Genomic DNA, 26,705 nt, shown 5'->3' with positions numbered 1-26,705 from the left:
TGTTTTTATTTTCTCTTCATAGTCAGACTTACAGTAGCTTTGTGATTAGAATACCAGGAATATTTACTTAATTTACTTAATAAAACTTCATGAAAATAAGTGCCACATTAGCCAAACTGGAACATTCCCAAAGCATGGAGCATACTAAATAATTTAATGTTTCATTTTTTTCCCACATATGGATTTTTCTTCATTGCTTTGTGAGCATGTTCTCCAGAAAGTGCTTAGAAGTGGAGCGTGCAGCAAACCTCTTCATGTTGTTTTTAAGACCATGGTTGTTACTTTAAACAGAGACTTGGATGGTGAAGGGGCAGGAATGGCTACTTCAAGTGCCAGATGTTTCAGAAGGGACAGGGAGGGAGGCAAAAGAGGTGGGGGTGTGGCCCTGTTGATCAGAGATAGTGTCACAGCTGCAGAAAAGGAGGAAGTCATGGAGGGGTTGTCTACTGAGTTTCTGTGGGTGGAAGTTGAAAACAGGAAGGGGTCAATAACTCTACTGGGTGATTTTTTTATAGGGCACCCAATAGTAACAGGGACATCGAGGATCAGATAGGGAGACAGATTCTGGAAAGGTGTAATAATAACAGTGTTGTCGTGGTGGGAGATTTTAATTTCCCGAATATCGGTTGGCATTTCTCTAGAGTGACGGTTTTAGAAGGGGTGGGGTTTGTTAGGTGTGTTCAGGAAGGTTTTTTGACACAATATGTAGATAAGCCTACAAGAGGAGAGTCTGTACTTGATTTGGTATTGGGAAATGAACCTGGTAAGTTGTCAGGTCTCTCAGTGGGAGAGCATTTTGGAGATAGTGATCACAATTCTATCTCCTTTACCATTAGCATTGGAGAAGGATAGGAACAGACAAGTTAGGGAAACATTTAATTGGAGTAAGAGGAAATATGAAGCTATCAGGCAGGAACTTGGAAGCATAAATTGGAAACAGATGTTTTCAGGGAAAAGTACGGAAGAAATGTGGCAAATATTTGGGGGATAATTGCGCGGTGTTCTGCGTAGATACGTTCCAATGAGACGGAAAGTATGGTAGGGTACAGGAACCATGGTGTACAAAGGCTGTTGTAAATCTAGTCAAGAAGAAAAGAAGAGCTTATGAAAGGTTCAAAAAAACTAGGTAATGATAGAGATCAAGAAGATTATAAGGCTAGCAGGAAGGAGCTTTAGAATGAAATTAGGAGAGCCAGAAGGGGGCATGAGAAGGCCTTGGTGGACAGGATTAAGGAAAACCCCAAGGCATTCTACAAGTATGTGAAGAGCAAGAGGATCAGACTTGAGAGAATAGGACCAATCAACCAGAGGAGATAGCAGAGGTACTTAATGAATACTTTGCTTCAGTATTCACTATGGAAAAGGATCCGCGATTGTAGGGATGACTTACAGCGGACTGAAAAGCTTGAGCATGTAGATATTAAGAAAGAGAATGTGCTGGAGCTTTTGGAAAGCATCAAGTTGGATAAGTCACCGGGACTGGATGGGATGTACCCCAGGCTACTGTGGGAAGCGAGGGAGGAGATTGCTGAGCCTCTGGCGATGATCTTTGCATCATCAATGAGGACAAAAGAGGTTCCAGAAGATTGGAGGGTTGTGGATGTTGTTCCCTTATTCAAGAAAGTGAGGAGGGATAGCCCAGGACCAGTGAGTCTTACTTCAGGGGTTGGTAAGTTGATGGAGAAGATCCTGAGAGGCAGGATTTATGAACATTTGGAGAGGCATAATATGATTAGGAATAGTCAGCATGGCTTTGTCAAAGGCAGGTCATGTCTTACTAGCCTGATTGAACTTTTTTGAAGATGTGACTAAACACATTGATGAAAGTAGAGCAGTAGATGTAGTGTATATGGATTTCAGCAAGGCATTTGATAAGGTACCCCATCGAAGGCTTATTGAGAAAGTAAGGAGGCATGGTATCCAAGGGGACATTGCTTTGTGGATCCAGAACTGGCTTGTCCGCAGAAGGCAAAGAGTGGTTGTAGACGGGTCATATTCTGCATGGAGGCCGGTGACCAGTGGTGTTCCTCAGGGATCTGTTCTGGGACCCCTACTCTTTGTGATTTTTATAAATGACCTGGATGAGGAAGTGGAGGGATGGGTTAGTAAATTTGCTGATGACACAAAGGTTGGGGGTGTTGTGGATAGTGTGGAGGGCTGTCTGAGGTTACAGCAGAACATTGATGGGATGCAAAACTGGGCTGAGAAGTGGCATATGGAGTTCAACCCAGATACTGTATATTCCGGAGTATAAGCCGACCCCCATTTTCAAGGTTAAAAAAGTGACTTTTTCATGTTACCCTTGTATGAGCCGACCCCTTTTGTAGAGGTTTTTGATTTAACCAGAAAAGATCATAAGATCTCATATGCCGCTACTCAGCTTTGCCGGATTTGGAACTGGGAAATTTTGTGAACCAGTACCTGCTAAGAAAACAGGCCTACATACTGTAGAGCATTATAGGTGAATTCTTAATAAATAAATCAGGGAGGGAAATTTTGGATTAGGTCTCCAATGGTAAAGAATCCTCTGAAATGTAACCCCCGTGAAACCATTTAACGCCCATCGTAATCTCGTTAAAACATAACACGGGGTGGCGGGATCAGTACGTCTACTCAGTATTGAGTTTGCGAACCACCATGTACAAAAGATTAAAACAAATGCGATATGATGCTGGCTTCAAGCTGAAGGTTGTTGATTTTGCTAAAGGAACGAATAATTCTGCAGCTGCTAAGAAGTTTAGTGTAAACGAGAAACAAGTGAGAGAGTGGAGAAAGGCAGAGGACACGCTGAGGGAAATGCCAGAGACAAAATGTGCAAACTGCGGGAAAACATGCCAGTGGCCAGAACTGGAAGAAAAAGTTTTAGAGTGGGTGAATCACCAGTGATCGTCCGGATACATTGTTACCAGAGAAATGATTCGAGTACAAGCGTTGAAATGGGCTGAAAAACACAGTGAGGTCAGCGAAAATTTCAAAGCTACACAAAGTTGGTGCACCTGATTTATGAATAGACGTGATCTTGTGTTGAGACAAAAAACAAAGATTGCTCAGAAAATTCCCGTGGGGTGTTGTTGTTTACGTTCAAGAACGCTACTGGATTGATGAAGCCGGTTGCTTGAAGTGGGTTAAAGAGGTGTGGCGTCGACGTCCTGTAGGTTTTGGGAAAGAAAAGTCACTACTTGTCTGGGACGTCTTCAAAGCACACTTGCCAGGTGAGCCAAAAGCAGCATTGAAAGCTGAAAATACGGACATTGCAGTCATCCCCAGTGGTTTGATCTCCGTGCTCCAGCCACTAGATGTGAGTTTAAACAAATCATTCAAAGAATTCATGCGACGACAGTGGAACGGATTTGACTCAAAAACAGCAAATAAATACGACCTGTCTTCCGTGTATTCATTTTTCCAAAGTTGGCACCCCATGTATAAGCTGACCCCCTAACTTTAGTACCAAAATTTAGGGCCAAATTCTCGGCTTATACACCGGAATTTATCGTACGTGTGAGGTGGTTCATTTTGGTAGGTCAAATATGATGGCAGAATATTGTATTAATGGCAGTGTGGAGGATCAGAGGAATCTTGGGGTCCGAGTCCATAGGACACTCAAAGGTGCTGTACAGGTTGACTGTGTGGTTAAGAAGACATATGGTGCATTGGCCTTCATCACTTGTGGGATTGAGTTTAAGAGCCAAGAGGTAATGTTGCAGTTATATAGGACCCTGGTCAGACCCCATTTGGAGTACTGTGCTCAATTCTGGTTGCCTCGCTACAGGGAGGACGTGGAAACCATAGAAAGGGTGTAAAGGAGATTTACAAGGATGTCGCTTGGATTGGGGAGCATGCCTTATGAAAATAGGTTGAGTGAACTCAGCCTTTTCTCCTTGGAGTGACGGAGGATCAGGTGACCTGATAGAGGTGTACAAGATAATGAGAGGCATTGATCGTGTGGGTAGTCAGAGGCTTTTTCCAGGGCTGAAATGGCTAGCATGAGAGGGCATACTTTTAAGGTGCTTAGAAGTAGGTGAAGAGGAGATGTCAGGGGTACATTTTTTTTACGCAGAGTGGTGAGTGCGTGGAATGGGCTGCTGGCGATGGTGGTGGAGGCAGAAACAATAGGGTCTTTTAAGAGACTTCTGGATGGATACTTGGAGCTTGGTAAAATAGAGGGCTATGGGTAAAGCCTAGGTAGTTCTTAGGTAAGGACATGTCCGGCACAGCTTTGTGGGCCGAAGGGCCTGTATTGTGCTGTAGGTTTTCTATGTTTCTATTGATATTTATTGCTGGATGATTTACGAATATGATGCTTTTCTCAACAGAATTCAGAAGTTGCCTCGACTGCTTGTTGCCGCATCAGATGGTTTCCTCTACATTTATAACCTGGACCCTCATGATGGTGGAGAGTGTGCTCTCGTAAAGAAACACAGGTGACGTTTCTTCCACATTTGCTGATTGAACATAATTCTGTAGGCAGGCTGTTGAATATCTGAAGAAACTAACAGCAAAATACTCCCAACCACCCCTGCCTGGCAACATTGGCACAGCATGGTTGAATTTCCAGGCCCATTTGTCTTCTTCCTCATTAATGTATCGACCCGCTTTGGGTGTGTGGGTGGTGGCTGTAGGAAACAAAGGCTACAGATCCACCATAGTCTAATTTATACTCAATTACAAAATAAGGTCATTCATCTCATAATGTATGTGATGACTCATCCCATTTATTTCTCAAAGATTTTCTTGTCAAGCTTATATCCAGTTCCTTTTTGAAAGTTACTATTTACTGTTTCCCCTCATCATTTCGGCATTTCATTTCTTATCAGAAGTTACTGCTTAATAAAACTTCTTCAAATGGCTTCTTGGGTTACCACCTCTCCCGTGAATGGAAACGGTTTATTTGTTTTTTTTTAAAATTTGTTCCATTAGTTTGTATATGTTTTATTACATCTCCCATTAAAACATAGAAATCCTACAGCACAATACAGGCCCTTCGGCCCATGATGCTGTGCCAAACATGTACAAGGGGTGACTGATAAGTTCATGGCCTAAGGTAGAAGGAGTCAGTTTTAGAAAACCTAGCAGGTTTTTCAACATAGTCCCCTCCTACGTGTGCACAATTAGTCCAACAGTCGTGGAGCATACAGATCCCTTCTTTGTAGAAGTGGTCCACTGCGGGGGTGATTGATAAGTTTGTGGCCTAAGGTAGAAAGAGATGAGTTATTAACTTCAAACTTTCTGCATTATCACTCAAAGAGTTGAACTGCATGTGCATGTAACGAGAGTGTCTTGGACCTCCAGGTGGTCCACAGCAGGGGTGATTGATAAATTTGTGGCCTAAGATAGAAAGAGATGAGTTATACAGTTCTCGTTACATGCACATGCAGTTCAACTGTTTGAGTGAAAACGCAGAAAGTTTGAAGTTAATAACTCATCTCCTTCTACCTTAGGCCATGAACTTATCAATCACCCTCGTACTTACTTTAGAAATTATGTAGGGTTACCCATAGCCCTATTTTTCTAAGCTCCATGTACCTATCCAGAAGTTTCTTAAAAGACCCTATCGTATCCACATCCACCATCGTCACCGTCAGCCCATTCCACACACTCACCACCCTCTGCGTAAAAACAACCCTGACACCTCCTCTGTACCTACTTCCAAGCACCTTAAAACTGTGCCCTCTCGTGCTAGCCATTTGAGCCCTGGGATAAAGCCTCTGACTAGCCACATGATCAATGCCTCTCATCATCTTATACATCTCATCCTCTGTCGCTCCAAGGAGAAAAGGCCGAGTTCATTCAACCTATTCTCTCTCATAGGGCATGCTCCCCAATCCAGGCATCATCCTTGTAAATCTCCTCTGCACCCTTTCTGTAGTTTCCACATCCTTCCTGTGGTGAGGTGACCAGAACTGAGCACAGTACTCCTATAAAGCTGTAACATTACCTGTTGGCTTTTAAACTCAGTCCCACGGTTTATGAAGGCAAATGCACCATACGCCTTCTTAACCATACAGTCAACCTACGCAGCAGCTTTGAGTGTCTCAGACCCTAAGATCCCTCTGATCCTCCACACTGCCAAGAGTCTTACTATTAATACTATATTCTGTAATCATATTTGACCTACCAAAATGAACCACTTCACACTTAGCTGGGTTGAACTCCATCTGCCACTTCTCAGCCCAGTTTTGCATGCTATCGATGTCCTGCTGCAACCTCTGACAGGCCTCCACACTATCCACAACATCCCCAACCTTTGTGTCATCAGTAAATTACTAACCCATCCCTCCACTTCCTCATCCAGGTTATTTATAAAAATCGCAAAGAGAAGGGGCCCCAGAATAGATCACTGAGGCACACCACTGGTCACCAGCCTCCATGCAGAATATTCCCCACCTACAACCACTCTTTGCCTTTGTGGACAAGCCAATTCTAGATCCACAAAGCAAGGTCCCCTTGGATCCCATGCCTCCTTACTTTCTCAATAAGCCTTGCATGGGGTACCTTATCAAATGCCTTGCTGAAATCCATATACCCTACATCTACTGCTCTACCTTCATTAATGTGTTTAGGCACATCCTCAAAAAATTCAGTTAGGCTCATGAGGCACAACTTGCCTTTGACAGAGCCATGCTGACTATTTGGAATCATATTATGCTTTTACAAATGTTCATAACTCCTGCCTCTCAGAATCTTCTCCATCAACTTACCAACCCCTGAAGTAAGACTCACTGGTCTATAATTTCCTGGGCTATCTCTACTCCCTTTCTTGAATAAGGGAACAACATCTGCAACCCTCCAATCTTCTGGAACCTCTCATGTCCCCAGTGTTGATGCAAAGATCATCGCCAGAGGCTCAGCAATCTCCTCCCTCGCTTCCCACAGTAGCCTGGGGTACATCCCATCCAGTCCCGGTGACTTATCCAACTTGATGCTTTCCAAAAGCTCCAGCACATTCTCTTTCTTAATATCTACATGCTCAAGCTTTTCAGTCCGCTGTAAGTCATCCCTACAATCGCGAAGATCCTTTTCCATAGTGAATACTGAAGCAAAGTATTCATTAAGTACCTCTGCTATCTCCTCTGGTTGATTGGTCCTATTCTCTCAAGTCTGATCCTCTTGCTCTTCACATACTTGTAGAATGCCTTGGGGTTTTCCTTAATCTTGTCTGCCAATGCCTTCTCATGGCCCCTTCTGACTCTCATAATTTCATTCTTAAGCTCCTTCCAGCTAGCCTTATCATTTTCTAGATCTCTATCATTACCTAGTTTTTTGAACCTTTCATAAGCTTTTCAACAGCCTTTGTACACCACTGTTCCTGTATCCTACCATCCTTCCCCCGTCTCATTGGAACATACCTACGCAGAACGTCACACAAGTATCCCCTGAACATCTTCCGTGCATGTCCCTGAGAACATCTGTTCCCAATTTATACTTCCAAGTTCCTGCCTGATAGCTTCATATTTCCCCTTACTCCAATTAAACACTTTCTTAACTTGTCTGTTCCTATCCCTCTCCAGTGCTATGGCAACAGAGATAGAATTATGATCACCATCTCCAAAAGCTCTTCCACTAAAGGACCTGATACCTGATCAGGTTCATTTCCCAATACCAGATCAAGTACAGCCTCTCCTCTTGTAGGCTTATCTACCTATTCTGTCAGGTAACCTACCTGAACACATCTAACAAATTCCTCCCCATCTAAACCCCTTGCTCTAGGAAGATGCCAATCAATATTTAGGAAATTAAAATTCCCCACTACAACAGCCCAGGTATTATTACACCTTTCCAGAATCTGTCTCCCTATCTGCTCCTTGATGTCCCTGTTACTATTGAATGGCCTATAAAAAACACAGTAGAGTTATTGACCCCTTCCTGTTCCTAACTTCCACCCACAGAGACCCCATAGACAATCCCTCCATGACTTCCTCCTTTTCTGCAGCCGTGGCACTATCTCTGATCAACGACGCCACACCCCCACCTCTTTTGCCTCCCTCCTTGTCCTTTCTGAAACATCTAAAGCCTGGCACTCTAAGTAGCCATTCCTGCCCCTGAGCCATCCAAGTCTCTGTAATGGCCACAACGTCATAGCTCCAAGTACAGATCCACGCTCTAAGCTCATCCACTTTGTTCATGATGCTTCTTGCATTAAAATAGTCACATCTCAAACCATCAGTCTGAGTGCATCCCTTCTCTATCACCTGCCTTTTCTCCTTCGCACACTGCCTACAAGGTTTCTCCATTTGTGAGCCAACTGCCCTTTCCTCCATCTCTTCAGTTTGGTTCCCACCCTCTAGCAATTCCACAAAGTAGTTTAAACTCTTAGCAAACCTCCCTGTCAGGATATTGGTGCCCCTTGGATTCAAGTGCAACCCGTCCTTTTTGTACAGGTCACGCCTGCCCCAAAAGAGGTCCCAATGATCCAGAAATCTGAATCCCTGCCCCCTGCTCCAATCCCTCAGCCAAGCATTTATCCTCCACCTCACTCTATTCCTATTCTCACTGTTGCGTGGCACAGGCAGTAATCCCGAGATTACTGCCTTTGAGGTCCTGCTTCTCAGCTTCCTTCCTAACTCCCTGTAGTCTGTTTTCAGGACCTCCTCCCTTTCCTTACCTATGTTGTTGGTACCAATGTGTACCACGACCTCTGGCTATTCACCTTCCCACTTCAGGATATCCTGGACGCGATTAGAAATATCCCGGACCCTGGCACCTGAGAGGCAAACTACCATCCATGTTTCCTTCCACATAATTGCCTGTCTTTCCCCCTAATTATAGAGTCCCCTATCACTGCTGCCATCCTCTTCCTTTCCATATCCTTCTGAGCCACTGGGCTAGACTCTGTGCCAGAGGCATGGCCACTGTTGCTTCCCCCAGGTAGATCGTCCCCTTCCCAACAGTAATCAAACAGGAGTACTTATTGTTAAGGGGGACAGTCACAGGGGTACTCTCTAGTATCTGACTCTTGCCCTTCCCTCTCCTGACTGTTACCCACTTACCTGTCTCCCGAGGCCCCAGTGTGAATACTTGCCTATTGCTCCTCTCTATCACCTCCTCATTTTCCCTGACCAGGCAAATTTTATGTGAGACCAGCTTTTCTAGTTGTGCTACATTGCTGGTGCCATTCCAGCAAGTCTCCTCTGCACTGTTAGCATAGGCTATAAGTTCTTGTAACGTAGGGACACAGTCCCTGATGTCTAAGGATGTATTTTGTGTCCCTTCCTTGCTTATTTTTTAAAACACTCTGCCTATAATAAGCTCAGAATTCTATATGCTTTTGACCAGCCCAACAAAGTTGGATGATAAGATACGCGGTTTTCTGTTCCAGTCTTTTCAACGTTTCCTTAGTACTCTCAACTCCCTCTCATTTTGTCTTCTTCCTGTTAGGTAATACCTAGAACCTGCAGAGAAGTTGTTCAAGTGAGCACTAGTGGTAAAGGGAACAAAATTTGGTCTTTTGGACCAGCTAATGTTATCAATCATTATCCAGAAAGTGCTACTTCCATTTATGGGCAGACATTGCAAATTGCACAAAAAATATAATCTGTCTTTGTACATCCTGCTCTTTTCCACAATTTGGCCCAGTTAATTTTTATTTTTTTAAATTTTTTATTTTTTTATTAGTTTTTCAAAACATTTTACAAAATTAAAAACCCCAAATCCCAATGAGGAGCATTAATACAGAGCAAGGTTAAGCATACAATAACAATATGCTACACAGGAAGAGAGTTTAACAAAAAAGCACCTAAATTAAAGACAAGTGAGCTTAGTGTCCTCCCCAAGCCCCAAAACACAAGAAAAAAACAACAACTCCAGACCAACCACCACACAGTATAAAGAGTATAAGTCCAGACAGTCAAACTCCCAGACTATGAATACACTTAGCAACAGAGGATAATAATGCCTACTACCAGAAAAAAAAGGGAGCTGAAAGCAAGGGACCGAAAAGAAGAGAGAAAAAAAAGAAAAAAAAACCCTAGTCAAGAGGAAGGTTATGAAAGTACTCGTTAAAAGGTCCCCAGACCTTATGGAACTTTAGATCCGAATTAAGAACTGAGTAATGAATTTTTTCGAGGTCCAAGCAGGCCATAATGTCGTTAAGCCATTGTGCATGAGTGGGCGGGGCAACATCTCTCCATCTAAGGAGGATCAAGCGTCTCGCCAGGAGAGAGGCAAAGGATAGTATTCGACATTTGGTCGGACCCAGACATAAATCTGTCTCGCCCCAAAAACCGAACAGAGCAATTAAGGGGTTAGGTTCTAGGTGCTGTTTCAGAATACCCGATAGTGTAGTGAAGACATCTTTTCAGAATTTCTCCAAGCTAGGACACAGCCAGTACATATGGATGAGAGAGGCCACGCCCCTCTTGCATTTATCACAGAGCGGACTAATGCCAGGGTAGAATCGAGATAGTTTAGATTTAGACATATGGGCTCTATGAACAATCTGCCCAGTTAATTTATAGTCATTATTTTGTTGGTTGTGAATTACTGGTGCTTGAAGGAAGAATTGGGCTCTACGTGGCTTCTTGTATCCTGCATTAAAAAGAAATCCCTCATTCTTGACATCACAATAACATTTAAGTCATGAAGGGGATACCCTGCACAGGACCTTGCCCCTCCCCTGCTCACCATGTACAGACCCAGTTCCAGTTGAGTGTGGAAAGTAGGGACTGTACAAGAAGAATTCTCTTTAAAGGTAGGTTGTGGTTTGCAGATTAATTGGCTACTGTAAATTACCCCTGGTGTAGGTGGGTACTAAACCAATAAAGTTAGAGTTCATGGACATGTGAGAGAGAGTAGGCTACAGAGAAATAAATGGGGGAATAGGATTGATGAGCTTGTTCTGAGAGCCATCAGAAATGCCTCTGTCAAGGAAAGAAATATTGCCATATCACTCAAATGGAGGAAGAACAATTATAAAATATAGCAAATATTTATTGGAAACTTAAGTTTTCATAATTCACTGATTTTTTTTTAATGGAGAACCAAGCAAAAGAGCCTGACATTCATGCACATTTATACTGTTAATCAACTTAAAGGGGATTGTGTTCTAATTGTACTTAATTGTAAACATTGTAAAGGGAGGCATCTGCTAGCATGCATTCTAATTTCCCTAAGCTAATGACTGGCTCTAAGGACAGACATGTTGTTTATTTGAGATATTGTTAGAACAGTGCGCATAGTTATAATCAACAACAACATAAATGAGAACATTTACACTGCAGTAGAGCTTAATGCACAAAATGACTCTCTCAGGCAATCTGTAATCAGTATCTTAAATAGAGTAGATTGCAGATCTCTCTGTTATGTTCTACCCTGAATCATATCCTAATTCAAAAATGTATCTTGAGGTTATTCTTTCTAGGAAGGCTGTGAGCAAATCTGAAGTGCCCATTTGCCATCTCACCATTACCTTGTTGTTTCTTGCGCCTTGCTTATCTTCAGCTTGTCTTCCAAGCCAGTGCATGACGCATCTAATCTTGGCCTTCTGGAACAGTTCTAGGACATAACCCTCCTTCCTTAGGACTGAGATGCTGTAAAGAAGCCAGTACTGTTGATTATTATCATGGAAACCAAAATGAAGGAGCAAATGTAGCGTAGTGGTTAGTGTAACACTATTACAATGCCAGTGATCGGAATATCACGTCTCAATTCCCACCACTGTCTGTAAGGAGTTGCAAGTTCTCCCCGTGACTGTGTGGGTTTCCTCCAGTTGCTCTGGTTTCCAAAGACGAACAGGTTAGATTAGTAAGCAGTGAGCTTGCTATGTTGCATTGCAACATCTGTGGACTGCCCCCAGCACATTACAAATGATGCGATTCAGTGTATATTTTGATGCACTTGTGACAAGTAGAGTTGATCTTTACCTTTAAAAATCAGTACTTAGAGCAAAATTTGAGCTATTTGTGGTGAGGCTGAGTTGGCTTACCAACTCTGAGGCGCAGTGCAACAGTTGGTACCACTGCCTCACATCTCCAGGGATCCAAATTCGATTCTGACCTTAGTTGCTGTGCTGTTTTGCACGTTCTCCCTGTCATGGAATTACTTCCCACAGAGTGCTCTCTTTTCCTCCCATACCCCATAGGTTAATTGACTACCACTTTGTGTGGATAAGTGGCCAAAGGGGAGTTGATGGGCTTAGTGAGAGAGAATATGTTGTAGAGTGCTGGGGGAAGTAAGGGACTGGGTGTGATGGGAGCCAGAATGAACGGGATGATCTGAATTAAATGGAACAAAGTTCACGGTGTGTAAAATGCAGTATGTATGCTCTTTTGCTTAACTCTTCACACCACATCAGTGAAAACTACCCAGTAAATTATGAAAATAATGAAAAATAGTTCTAGATAAACATAAGAGATTCTGCAAATGCTGGAAGTCTTCAGCAACGTACAGAAAATGCTGGAGGGACCTTTCAGGTTACGCTGTGTCCGTGGAGGGTAACAAACAGTTGATGTTTCATACCAATGAAGGGTCTGTTCAAGATGTTTCCTATGCAGCACTATAAAATAATAGCATCTACTGTGAGGATGCTCAATGCAGCTGTTATTTTATTTGTACTGGTCTAGGCTACACAATGAAGATGACAGCTGTAACAGTGATAAATCTGACTCAGCACCCTCCATCTCTCCAACGTACGCAGCGACCGTTGCCAAAACCAGCCCATTGCCTTCAGCATCAACGGCATCAGGTATCGAATTAATTTTGCCCATTTGTGTTGCCTCTCACTGAATGACCAGATTATTGTGCTAAATAGAAATATACATAGGGAGTTCCATATAAGGGGAGCTGGTACACAGACATCTGTACAGCTGTGCAATGCGGAGAATTCTCAAGACTTTACATCACACAAGAGAATTCCAAACACTATGAGGTGAATAACTTAGACAAGCTAAAGAAAGAAACTAACCCTGCAGATGCTGGGCATCTGAAGTGTAAACAGAATGAATTGGAAATGCTCAGTTAATATTTCAGGCCAGTGATTTTCATCTGAATTGGAGAAGTCAAACAAATTTTAAGTTGTAGAGAATGGGAAGATAGCCAGTAATTGGCCACAAAATGGTGGTTTTAGCTGTGAGAAGGTGCTGTTGGCCTATTAATCCCAGTTTAGCTATGTAGAGGAAGTGTAAATAGAGGAAAATTATGGCAGAGAGAGAGAAAAGTGCAGGAATTGTAAAATATAAAATGCTGCAGTTGTTGAAAATCTGAAATAAAAGAGAATGTTAAGAAGTTCCATAGCTCAGTCAACATTTGTGAAGGGAGAAAGCTAGGCTTAATGTTACAGGTTAGTGATCTTTCATCAGAACTAGCTATTTCAGATTGAAATTCTAACGATTGAGTATCTAGAGTTGATCAGACAGGTTGTATCACATCCTGGTATTGAAATGCCAATGCCCAGGAACAGAAAAGGCTATAGAAAGTGGTGGATACGGTCCTGTCCATCACAAGCAAAGCCCTCCCCACCATAAAGTACATTTATGTGGAGCACGGCCACAAGAAAGCAGCATCGATCGTCACAGATGCCCGCCGTCCCTTTCCTTGCTATCATTTGGCAGGAGGTACAGAACATCTAGGTCCCACACCTCCAGGTTCAGAAACAGTTATCAGACTCCTGACCTAGCATGGGTAACTTCATCTGAAGGTGATTCTGCAGGATGAGGAATCAGTTCAATGATTTTTTTTGGTATTTTTATTTGCACAGTTGGTCTTTTACACATTGGTTGCTTGTCTGTCTTTGTTTACGTATATATTTTCTGAAAAATTGTATTTGTATTTTTCCTGTAAGTACCTGCAAGAAATAATTCTCAAAGTGGTAAATGGTAACATCTGTGTACTTGGATAATAAATTTACTTTGAATTTTGAACTTTAAACTCGTGTTGAGTTCCGAGGGCTGTCAAGTGTCTTGAAGGTGGGGTGCTGTTCCTTAAGCTTGTGCAAGTCAAAACTGGAACAGTGTATGAGCTCAGAGTGGGAGGACAAAGGAGAATTAAAGTACCTTAACTGACAAGGCTCTCCAACACCATCTGCTACCTCCACTTGTGCCGTTCCCCCTGTTTGACCACCCAGCTGAAGGGACAGGACCCTCCAGCCTTTATGTGTCACAGATTATCTCCTATAACTTCTGCCATCTTCGACTTCATGTCACCACAGACATATCCTCACTTCTCATTTCTTCGTTGCAAAGGGTCTGTGCAGCTTTGTATACGCATTCCCCTGCTGGAATCACCTTTGCATGGAACAGTGCGAGATGCAGCCCGTGGTCTTTTCATCACATCCCTTCCCACCACCCAGGAACTCATTAACTCCGTGCAGATGCAGCCTTCCGATACAGTGACTGCATTTGCAGTGCGTCCTGTGGTTTCCTCCAAATCAAACACAAATCGGGTGATCGCTGCAGATCACCTCCATTGTTTGACCCTGTCATTTGAAATCTCCACTCTACACCCACTTTGCCCACTTTGACATCTTCAAAAGGCAATGCCTCAAGAAGATAACATCCATCATGAAAGATCTTCACTACAGAGGATATGCCTTCTTGTCATTACTACTGTAAGAGAGGAGATGCAAAAGCCTGAAGCTCCACACTCAATGTTTTACGACCAGCTTCTTCCCCTCCGCCATTGGGAGTCTCAATGGTTTATGAACACTGCCCTGCTATTCCCCTTTTGCTCCATCCACCTATCCAATTTTATTTTTTTTATTATTGTAGTTTATAGTAACGTTTATGCTTTGCACTATACTACTGACACAAAACAAATTTCATACATCAGTGATATAAGCCTGATTCAGATTTTGTGCTTTTGACCCCTTATTCTGCTGCAGGGAAGCAAAGTTTAATCTCAGAGATCTGGATTGTCTGAATCAGCACGTTACAGCCTGTAGGACTCAACATTGAATTCAATGATTTCAGTTAATCAGTCCTTTGCATTTGTATCAGAACTTGTCATTACATTTAACTGTCTTGTCTCTCACAGTTCTGGAAGAGGTTTTGTTTTACTCTCTTCTCAGTTCTCATTCATTTTCTGTTTACACCTCACCAGACAGACAGGCTGTAGTTAATCACCCTGAAGGTAACATCATGAACCACTGAAGTCATAGAGTGTCTCTTGTTCTGTGTCCTTTCTCAGCTATTTAAAGCATGTTTAATTTTTAAGTGTTCTCTTACTGATGAATGGTCACTGACTTGAACATTACCTCTTTTTGACTTTCTTTGGAGGCTGCCTGATCTGTTAAGTATTTCCAGCATTTATTGCTTTTATTAATAAATAAACTCTCATAGCAGGCAGCCATTGATCCCAGGGGATCATGAGTTTGCACCTCTGGTAGACTGTGTCCTCTCCTGGGCCTGGGCAGGAAGATTTGAAGAACCGGCTGTTGCCCACGCAGCGGGCTCCCCTCTCCACGTCACTGACGTAGTCCAAGGGAAGGGCAAGTGCTGATACAGCTTGGCACCAGTGTCGTCACAGAGGTTGCCAGAGTGAAGTTGTAAACAACATCAAACTGCCTTAGGGACCCCGGCTCTGGATTTCTTCCTCGGGGTTTACTCCAGAAGCCTTTCCCGTGGGCGGGTATGGCTGCAAGGCAGCGGAGGTTTAAAATCAGAGTTTCCCTTCTCTCAGGCGGGCTGCCGTCCAAGGCTGACGAGCCCCACCTGCCCGAAGCAACTGGTTTTGAGGCGCCAGTGGTCCGGCTTTGCCTCTTCTCTTGTCAGTGGAAACAGTTCCACTGGGCCTCGTAGCTAAGCCACACGTGAAGGCCAAGGGTTGGACTTGGTTGTCAGAGGCTGTTAGAGTCACACGCCATTTGGAGCACTTTATAGGTAGTGGGAGCTTATCCCCACTACCACCCCCCGGCTATGACAACCTCAGGAACCAAACTCTCATAATGGTGAGCTAATTTCATTACTAAAGAAATCAGCTGTTGTCACACAAAACAATAGGACATGAGTGCATATTGTCTCAGAAAATAGGAGAAAAGAAACGTATGTTGTCTTAATAACGAGAAAATCTCTGTGCTAGTTTACAGAATTTCTTCAGTGTTACAGTATAGGGAGTTGGACTGTGTTTTGTCAGGCTTTGCTGTAAATGAATACACATATCATCTGACCACACCAATATTTAATCTTCTCCTCCAGGATACTCTGAAGAAGGTGGTGCTATGCGTGGTGAGATCATTCCCGAGCACGAGTTTGCTGCTGGACCATTGCATCTGGACGATGAGACTGAGTTCCCTCCTGTGAGCATACCGAATAACTAAAGCCTGAGCCAACACCAGGGCAAGTGTTAATCTGAAACTGCGAAGACAGTACTCCAGTAACAAACACACCTTGATCCATCAGAGAAACTGATCTATCCTTAGAACTAAGCCATTAAGGAATGCAAAATTTCTGCGACATGGGACCCGAGTTTCATATAGTATCCTGCTTAAATTGATGCACTTTCCTCATTAATATCTTTTTAGTGTGAGGAATAATAATAGCGTGGAATAACAAAAAAAACTTTTTGCCTGTAAACTACTGATGCATCTCACAATCAGGGATGTAATCTCAGCTTTGAGAGTAGCGTTAGTCTTTGGTTTTCAGTATGTTTCCAGAAAATGGAGGATGTGCACAGATTAGCAAAAACTGTTGCCAGAATCACCAAAGCAGGAGTTATTGCTCTTTCCATGGATACCTTGGAACTCTTGTGATTGGATATCAGTTTGCAGCATTCATGTACAGCAGAATACTGCGAGTGAGGGAAAATCAGTCATAGTCACCACCAGCACTATACCTCATCTCACAATGGCAATACACCCAACGTATCTACTAAGAGAAGAGGGAAAAAAAATAAACTTTCTCTAAAGCAGGGGTTCCCAACCTTTTTTATGCCATGAATCTCTATCGTTAACTGAGGGGCCCGTGGACCGCAGGTTGGGAACCCCTGCTCAAAATGTTAACAAGACAACTATTTTCAATATTAGAAGGAAAAGCATATTTCAGATAGTGAAACTTTGTGCGTAACTGTTCATCCCATCTCCAGGTATTCAGGTAGCTCTTTCAGTAATTACTAGAGATTTAAACCAAGGAAGAAAGCTTGCTTGTTAGTATTTAGGGCTTAAACTTGGTTATATAACTAAATAAGTTTGACAATCAAAGTTTATCAATGTGATCCTGCTAGTTTATAGGAAACAGGCTAAGACATTAGTAGTAGAGATGTAATTGAAAAGAGGGGACTAAGAACTCATACCCTGAATCCTCAACCAGATACCTGTCCTTCTTACTAGCCCCCTAGCCACTCACTGATACCTCCGTTATCAGTTCTCCCCAGCCAACCATCACCAATATTACCCTCTAGTCATTATGTTCTGACTTCTAATCAAACCAACCCACAGCAGCCAACCCTCTTACCTTTCTTTATAACTTTTAAGGTGGAGTGAGCCATCGGAAAAACTTGAGACCATTCAGGAGCATTCACTTTTCTGCGCCTTACCACGGCTGAAATTTTCCAGCAAATGGCTCTTGAACAGATGGTTTATTGATCATCACAAAGAAGTCAACTTTATTGTTATGTGCATAATTACAATAAGGTACAGCTATTATATTAAAAAAAACAAACTTACAACCCACTTGGTTGATAGGCCTTTATAGATGCCAAACAGTTTCTAGGCATGTCAGTAGAAGTGCCTGCTGATGCCTTTCCGTGATCGTCTCCTGAAACTGATGATTATCCCCTTTGGGCTCTCTTACACATTACCTTCAACGGAGGTATGATATGACTAATATCAGAAATGTAAAAATTTCTGCTGCCCAACCATGTTGCAGTACTGACAAAAGTCCCAGTTCCAGATTAATCATGCAGTTTAGGTTATTTTAAACTTGGGCTCAAAAATAATTGGCATGGTTTTCCTCCCTGAATTTGATTCTCATTTCAGAAATTAGATAAAGGACATGGGCCCCACATTTAAAGATGGGGCTTCAACATTGAAAATTTGTTAAATACCTCTACAAGAGACTTTCCATACTCCTACTGGGTCTTGTTACAAGGATTGCCTCTTGGTAATAATAATCAGTTGAACACAGAGAAAACTTTTATTGTTTGGCTTGGTTCACAAGCACATGAATTTATACAACCAAATACCTATATACACACCTACTAAGCTTCCCGGACGCTCCATAGAGAGTCAAAGAATAGAAAAGGTAATACCCAGGAAATGTTTATGCTGGCCAAGTATCCCTAGTGGTCCTGATGTGATCTCCATGTGTCCAGTGTAGAGTCCTCCACATCACCTCCAGAGAGCTGTCACTGCCTGAGATCCCAAAATCCTTTATTTTTATACTTTTCCTCATTGGTTTTCAGTTTCATTGGCTCCAGGTCACCTGACTGACCTGTGTCAGATTCCCATTGGACATAGCCCAGGGCTACAAACATTACTGTTTTATGGCCTTTGCCTTCAACTTCATGTTTAGTTGACTTCTTTTGTTCTATTTAACTCTGACTGGTTCAAACCAGTCAAACTGACACTGATGGCAACATTACCTGCCATTTTAACAATAAATAGCTTCTTGTCTGAGAATGGTCTCAGGTTTAGCAGACCATTAGCAGAAACTCTTTGTGTCCATATTCAGTTGCTCTGATTAAGAGCAAGAATTAGTTCATCTCGAGTCCTGACGAAGGGTCTCGACCCGAAACGTTGACTGCTTCTTTCAATGGATGCTGCCCGACCTGCTGAGTTCATCCAGCTTTTTTGTACGTCTTGATTTGACCACAGCATCTGCAGTATACTTTGTGTTTACAATCAGTTCATCAAACAGTTCACAAAATGGCAACTGCAAGGACTGTCCCACAAATGGCCATTGAATGTAGTCCAACAAGGGGAAGGAGGATAGCTAGAAGATATAGGTGAAATCTGGTGGGAAAGGTAAAGGGCTGCAGAGGAAGGAATCTGATAGGAGAGGAGAGTGGACTGTGGGAGAAAGGGAAGGAGGAGGGGCACCAGGAGAGGTGGCAGGCAGGTGAGAAAAGAAGATTGTAGTTCTTTCAGGCCACCACCATCTTGTATTGATAGAAGCACTTTCCAGTACCAATAATAATGTTTTGCCATTTATCTGTAGCAATAAGAAGTGGTAAATATCTGAGTGATCACTTAATGTTGGACTCTCTAGTGTCTATTTCCTCAATCAAGCAATTCAACCTTGTGCTGCATTTTTCATTTTTTTTCTATGCCAATTTTTGAAGTCATTTTGAGTTTTTATCCATATCGCATACTTTGTGGTTCAATCGCTTGTTGACCATTAGTTCAAAAACACAGAACAAACTGATTTATAGAGATGTAGTAAGGAAATAAGCTAAAACTTTTTTAAAAATGTTTAATGATCTTCCTTTACTGGCTATTCTGCCTATGCCATTGATTTATAGCTAAATAATCAGCATTTTTTGATAGCTTTGTGAAAGCAGTCTGTGTTGATGCCCACAATCGTAGAACAGAGTCAGCAGCTGACAAGGTCAGATTTGCAGTCTCTTGGTTGCTGTGGCTGGCAACCTGCCAGGTTTCGGGGTAAGGATGTTCCTGTCGTACTCCGTGGCCCCAAGGTAATGACAGATTTGAAAAGTTTTTCAGCTGTTTTTTTTTCTGCCAACAGTAAGGTTGTCTTGTGAGTGTTCCTTAAAGAAGTTTTTTCTTTATTTCGGTCTAAATCCCTGAGGACAGTTCAGCCTCGTTTAGCTTTGTTGTTGAATATTGGCCACTCTCTTCTGGATGGCCTGTGTGATGCAACATGGAGATCTAATCATAGTTTGGTGCACAGAATGTGTGGTCCAATAGTGATTTTGAGTATCTGACATTTTGTGAGTATCAGACTCCGTGCTTAAATTTGGGGTCAATGGGATGAAATACACTACTTCCTGTTTCAGCCTGTTAATTTATTTCTACCCTTAAATTAACACTGAATCATTTCAACTTTATCCAGCTGCATGCAAATATTGATTCAACTGGGATCCCTTTGAACACAATCCTCTTTGTTATTTGTACTATGGCACCATACAGATGATCAGAATCATTTAATATCTATTTGTAGTGAATGTTTTTTATGGAGCAGACTGAACTGGATTTAAATCAAGCACGGGATAGTGATTGATTTCCATTCTAGATGGTGAATAACTTGAAGGGGAATTTGCAAGCGATGGTGATCCCGTGCACCAACCCTTGTTGTTAGAAGTCACATGTTTGGAAACCTTTGTAAGTTGCTGAAGTGCATTTTGTAAGTTTGTAAATTGCAGCCAACTTGTGCAGTTTTGGAGGGGAATGAATGCTTAAGGTGGGAACCAGTCCAGCAGGATACTTTATCTGGATGATTCTTAGTTTCTAGAGAGTTACTCCAGTTTTAGTCTTACAGCGTGAAAACAGGCCTTTCAACCAATAGAGTCCACACTATCCTTAATTACATTAACCTGCTTTATCGTCCCCACATTTCCATTGTCCCTTCAGATTCTATTTTTCTACAGATTAGAGGCAATTTTCAGTGGCCAGTCTGTCCAATCAGTTGGAGAAGGTTCTGTCATACTCATGATTTGAGCCTTATTAATCATGGAAAATCTTTGGGGAATTGAAACTGAAAAATTAGCAACTTGCTTTACCCGGTCTCTGTTTTACCCACAGTGTTTACATCCAAGTGCAGGAGTACTTCCGTAATGTAAACTTAGCACATTAGGAAAAGTGCAAAGAGTTGATTTTTGATATTTTGTTAAAAAATCAATTTATTTTATACAGCATGTATTTTACTCTCATCATGGGAAAACTATTCATACTTAATTGTGGATTTTGTTGTGATTGTTGATTTCTTTTAAAGCCTTACAAAATAAACATAATATGTAGATTAATTCCATAGCAAGATATTACACAATGGACGTGGAGTGAGAATGCCAGCCACCTTCATTAAGAGACCAATTGTACTTGTATGTTTGTCTTCACAGCCATTCTTTGTGCTTTTTCTATAAATGCACAAATCATGAAAAGGTTTTCTGTGAGCTAGGAAGGTTAATGAAGGCACATGGGCAGTATACCTTCTTAACCACCTCATCTACCTATGCTGCTGCCTTCAGGAATCCTTGGGCATTCAACACCAAGGTTCCTGATATGGAATACTTCAGTTGGCATTTGTACTTCCAGTCCATAAACTGCATCAATATTTGTTGTGTAATTGGGAACTGTGCAATAATTAATAAAAACACAAATAATGGAAGTTTAAAATTCTGCTAACTTTTTTTATTGATTGGTATGTTGGTGTCAAACTTCTATTTGATATTTAACAAAACTGTACTGCAGAATTTTGATAGCTAATATGTGAAAAATACGACTGAGGAAAATTTCACCAGTAATGATTTTTCACATTTTAATTAACTTGGGTTCTGGTGTTAATACTTAATAAGGATAACAATTGTGACCACTAATAATTAGTGTGAGCCAAAGCCCAGCTCGTTTCAAAGCTGTCCACTGTGCATGTGCTACAGCTTATTCATAACACATTCTCTTATACCCTAATAGAAATTAAGGATTTGTTTTGGTTTTGGTAGATTTATTCATGCCGAGGAAACCAGAGTGAAAAGACGAAGAAGTTGTGAGACTGAAAAACACGATTAATATCGTGAGTGAAGATAGAGATTATAAACAGCACGATTTGAAGAATGAAGAGCATGAAATTGGTATGCGTGAATTGGAGTAATAATAATATTCTGCATTTCATGTTTTGTTTGGGGGGAAAGAGCAAAACAAAATTCCAATGAGTTTAACTCTGTGTCTGTCACCAGCTTTAGTTACTGTACTGGAGCCAGAATGGGTGTGTTACATAATAGAGCGCATTGCTGAACTAATCAAGATTAGCATTACCACATTGGAAAAAAAAACTTTCTTTAGTATGGATATTTAAAGTTATTTTTAAAAGTTTTATAATATAGCATTTACTTATTAAAAAATTTTATCCAGCATGTATCTTGTTCTGAATATATCCTAAACATATTATAAAAATAGCAATTAGTCAACTCAGGCGATGTTCCCTCTCAGCAAGCAAGCTGCTCAGAGTGGTGGTCAAGGTTTTTTAATTGTTGAATGAAGTTGCACAAAATTGTAATGTTCACCAAATAATGTAGTAGCAATAGTAATAAAGTGTTGCAATATCCATTGTCTCTAATTACTTTATTGAGTTAATGCACTATAATTCAATAGGGCAGGTTTGCATTTAATACATTGCAAATATTTTACTTTATATTTTTAATTGGCTTACTTTACAACAACAGCAAATTGAGCCTTGCAAAGTTCAAAGTAGATTTATTATCAGAGTACCATTTACCATCCGGAGATTTACGTTCTTGCAGGCAGTCGCGGTAGATATATAGAAACACAATAGAGACAATGAAAAGCTGCACAGAACTAGATGGACAAAAGACAGCAAACTGTACAAATACAAAATGAAGAAAAACAAGCTAAATAAATATTGAGAACATGAGCCCTTTAAAGTGAGTCCATAGGTTATGGAAACAGTTCAGTGTTGGGCTGAGTGAAGATACCTGGTTCGGGAGCCTGATGGTTGAGGGGTAATAACCATTCCTGAAAATGGGGCTTTGGGTCCTGAGGTTCCTGTACCACCTTACTGATGACAGCAGTGCATGGCATGGATGGTGGGTTCCTTGATGATGGATGCTGTGCTTTTTTTTTGCAACAATGCTCCTTGTAGATGGGCTGAATGGTGGGTGGGCTTTGCCCATGATGTACCGGGCTGCATACACTTGCTTTTTATAGGCATTACACAAACTACATGAGATTGAGTTTGTTTTATTCTTTGGTGAACTTGGTGCATCACTCTCACAGGTTAATCAGGAGGTGTTTGCTGGGTAAGTGGCTAGGTAGTCTGAGAGTCGAAGCTTTGCTTCTACATTTCCACTAAGCTTCTGTGAGCTCCCAATGTAGACTTGAGTTTTCCAAATGGGAAGTCATTTGAGAGGTCATGTCCAGGAATTCTCACAAATTGGTGGAGACACCACATATTTTCATTCAGACTTTAGAAGCATCCTTGACTAATTTGACATGTGAGTCTTGTCATTTCTTGCCATGATAGATGTCAGAAATAATGACTTTTTTTTGAGTGCCTGGGCCAGACATGTGGAAAAACTTGGTTTTATCTCAGTGTATCTGGGAATATTGGCCTGCAAGAGGTGGTGGCATATGTTAACTTGCCTTGAAGTTTCTAATATCACAAAAGCTAGTCCTCAACCAATATGATTTCTTCAGCTAATGTCAAGAAACAGCTAATAGCACTGGACAAAGCAGTGTCTACTAGACTGGAGAATACCCTGCCTGGGGTACCGGAGTCCTGTGCTGCAGAACCAGCTGCATCTCTGATCAAGCTGCTTTAGCATTGTTACTGGCATCCACCTGACAATGTGATAAACTGGCCAAGTACATCCTGCTCACAACAAACAGGACAACCCAAATCCGGCAAAGTATGGCTCAGTCAATTTACTTCCAATCATCAGCAAAATGATGGAAATCTGCCTATTCAGTCATGATGTTTCTTGCAATTTACTTTCATAGGTACCCAAGCTACACATGTCCATGGAAGCACGAGGCCACCCTTCTCTGGTCAAGACCGAAGGCCGAAAGCAGAATTTCAGTATGCACAACTCAAACACAAATACTTAAACACATGAACTCTTCACATGACACATAAACATCCTAAATTTTGTTCCTGTTCATAGCTGTTCAAACCTGTTCTTACCAATACTTTTAGAGGAACGTGGCACAATGCCATTTAATCCATTCAGTCCCATTTCTGTGGGGTATGAATCCATTTCTCCTTTAAAAGCCTTGGTTCACCCTATTTCCACCACATTTGATTGCACACCTTTCTGGTGTCAGCTCTCATATACCGGGGTGATTGATAAGTTCATGGCCTAAGGTAGAAGGAGATGAGTTATTAACTTCAAACTTTCTGCATAATCACTCAAAGAGTTGAACTGCATGTGCATGTAACGAAAGCTGTATAACTCATCTCCTATCTTAGCCTAACTTAGTGCGTCTTCGACCTCCAGGTGATCCACAGCAGGGGTGATTGATAAGTTTGTGGCCTAAGGTAGAAGGAGATGAGTTATACAGCTCTCGTTACATGCACATACAGTTCAACTCTTTGAGTGAAAATGCAGAAAGTTTGAAGTTAATGACTCATATGGGTGATTGATAAATTTGTGGCCTAAGGTAGAAGGAGATGAGGTATTAACTTCAAGCTTTCAGCATAATCACTCAAAGAGTTGAACTGCATGTGCATGTAACGAGAGCTGTATAACTCATCTCCTTTTACCTTAGGCCACGAACTTATCAATCACCCCTGCTGTGGACACTTTCTGGAGGTCCAAGATCCGTATGCTCCACGACTGCTGGACTAAGTGTGCAAATGTAGGAGGGGACTATGTTGAAAAATAGATGTGCTAGGTTTTCTAAAATTGACTCCTTCTACCTTAGGCCACGAACGTATCAATCACCCCTCGTATGTTGGAAGAGGTTGCGTGATGATTAATGTCATGAAGTGTATGTCTACACTGGGAAAATATTGGAAGCTGTAATGAGGACTGTGACTAGAAATGTTTATTCCACTTTAATAATTGGCATTGTTTTACTAACTGCTCACTCGATTTATCCCCATGTTATTGCAATTTAGGATCACATTGTGCTAAAAATAGTGTTGTGCCATAACATTTCCAAGTAATTTTGTTCAAATTCTAATTATACTCTACTTGAGCCTTCTCTAATTCTTTCAGTGCTGACACTTCGCTCCATTCCCTTCTCAGTATTTCACCACAACACACCACTGTTCCAGGTATGGTTTCACACTGAGTGGCAAAGGATTGATCAGTTGTGACGAGGTCACCTGCCTTACCTCAGCCACTATGATATACTGTGTAATCGCATTTCACTTCTCATTTAAGGTGAATTAAATTTTATCCCTGCGCCCGGTGGCTACTTTGGCAGGTACATCTGTACTCTAGCATGTTGATGCAAATATCTAATCAGCCAATCATGCAGCAACAACTTAAAGCATAAAAGCACACAGACATGGTCAAGAGGTTGTTCAGACCAAATATCAGAACGGGGAAGAAATGTGATTTAAGTGACAATGGTTGTTGGTGCCAGATGGGGTGGTTTGATTATCTCAGAAGTTGCCAATCACCTGGAATTTTCATGTACAACATTCTCTAGAGTTTGCAAAGAATGGGATGAAAAACCCAAAACAAAAAGTCCGGTGAGCAGGAATTCTGTGGGCAAAAATGCCTTGTTAACAAGAGAGGTGAGAGGAGAATGGCCAGACTGGGGAAGGTGACAGTAACTCAAATAACCACACGTTACAACAGTGGCGTGTAGAAGAGCACAGCACGTTGAACCTTGAACTGAATGGGGTCCAGCAGCAAAAGCCCGTGCACAGCATGGCCACCGAGAGTATTTTTCAGAAAAGCAGCTTGCCTCTAGTATGGATGAAAATTAAAAGTGCATGCATGAAGTTGACAGAACTGGAGCAGTGGATTTTTAAATGTACAACTGTTACATGCAGTGTTTAAGTGTTTCTAATTGTGTCATGTGTACTAAAATTCTACTTTTGGCTCATGGTTTGTTTGTGTAAAATATTCTATTTTAAGCTGATAACCTTGTAAAGATATGTTCAATGTGAAAGAGCTGGCATAGGGATCAATAACTGTGATGTTCTGTTTTATTCTGTGCAGTTAAATAATATGCAATTGTAAGCATTTCCATTTACAAAGGATTGTATTTTTTTTATTCCAGTCATCTGTGATGATTGTAAATAGCTAAACCATAATGGACCAATGCAAGCACGCATTAAAACTGTTCTGCAAGAAACTACAACAAAATTGTGAAAGTTGTTGCCGAAATGTTAACAGATGTCTCTTCAGATTAACTTATAGTCAACATGCATCTAATATTTCATTATTTTTACACAGTTAAAATTATGTTTTCATTACTGGTTTCAGAGCAACACATGATGTAATCCCCTATCTTAGAGTGATGTGGATGCTGAGTCATGAGGAGCATTCATGGCTGAAATAGATAGCTTCCTATTTCTGGCAAACAGAATTTGAAAGTTTCATTACATTACAGTTACTTCCCTCCCTGCTCGCAGATTTACGAAATCCATCTCTCTTCGTTGTATGAATTTTTCTGCCTCCATCTTGGGGACAGATTAGCAACTGACTTACATTACAATCATAAGACATGGGAGAAGAATTAGCCATTCGGCCCCTCAAGTCTGTTCTGCCATTCCATCATTCTGATTTATTATCTCCCTCAACTCCATTTTTCTGCCTTCACACCTTTGACACCCTGACTAATCAAGAACCTATCAACCTCCACTCTAAATATACCCAGTGCTTTGGCCTGCACAACTGTCTGCAGCAATGAATTTCATTGGCTAAAAAAAAAATCCTCATTTCTGTTCTAAATGGATGTTCCTCTATTCTGAGACTGTGCCTCTAGTCCTAGACTGCCCACTATATGAAACAACATCACCATATCCAATTTATCCAGGCATTTCAATATTCAATATGTTTCAATGTGATCCCCCTCATTCTTCTAAACTCAAGCAAAGACAGGCCCAAAGCCATCAAATGCTCCTCAGATGTTACCCTTTCATTCCCGGAATCATTCTCATGAACCTCCTCTGGACCTTCTCCAATGTCAC

The 26,705-nt window shown here is 41.5% G+C and overlaps 2 protein-coding genes across 4 annotated transcripts in view; one reads left to right on the top strand and one right to left on the bottom strand.

The window, feature by feature from the left end:
- The window catches only part of wipi1 (WD repeat domain, phosphoinositide interacting 1), a 105,808-nt gene extending 83,666 nt beyond the window's left edge, over window positions 1–22,142 (top strand). For 2 of the 3 annotated variants that reach the window (XM_073026200.1, XM_073026202.1), the window contains 4 exons: window positions 4,314–4,421; window positions 12,558–12,679; window positions 16,125–16,225; window positions 21,541–22,142. In XM_073026200.1, the coding sequence (XP_072882301.1) occupies window positions 4,314–4,421; window positions 12,558–12,679; window positions 16,125–16,225; window positions 21,541–21,588 (379 nt within the window). In that variant the 3' untranslated portion in view covers window positions 21,589–22,142. Of the gene's footprint in view, window positions 1–4,313; window positions 4,422–12,557; window positions 12,680–16,124; window positions 16,266–21,540 lie in introns of all 3 variants that reach the window. The other variant, XM_073026201.1, reaches the window with a different exon arrangement.
- Window positions 22,143–23,709: 1,567 nt separating this feature from the next.
- The window catches only part of arsg (arylsulfatase G), a 213,746-nt gene continuing 210,750 nt past the window's right edge, over window positions 23,710–26,705 (bottom strand). Inside the window, exon 13 of the mRNA XM_073026172.1 lies at window positions 23,710–23,913. Coding sequence (XP_072882273.1) covers window positions 23,875–23,913 — 39 coding nt within the window. The 3' untranslated portion in view covers window positions 23,710–23,874. The remainder of the gene's footprint in view (window positions 23,914–26,705) is intronic.

Source organism: Hemitrygon akajei, chromosome 22 (genome assembly GCF_048418815.1).
Source record: "Hemitrygon akajei chromosome 22, sHemAka1.3, whole genome shotgun sequence".
NCBI lineage: Eukaryota > Metazoa > Chordata > Chondrichthyes > Myliobatiformes > Dasyatidae > Hemitrygon > Hemitrygon akajei.
This window is presented reverse-complemented; position numbering and strand designations above follow the sequence as displayed.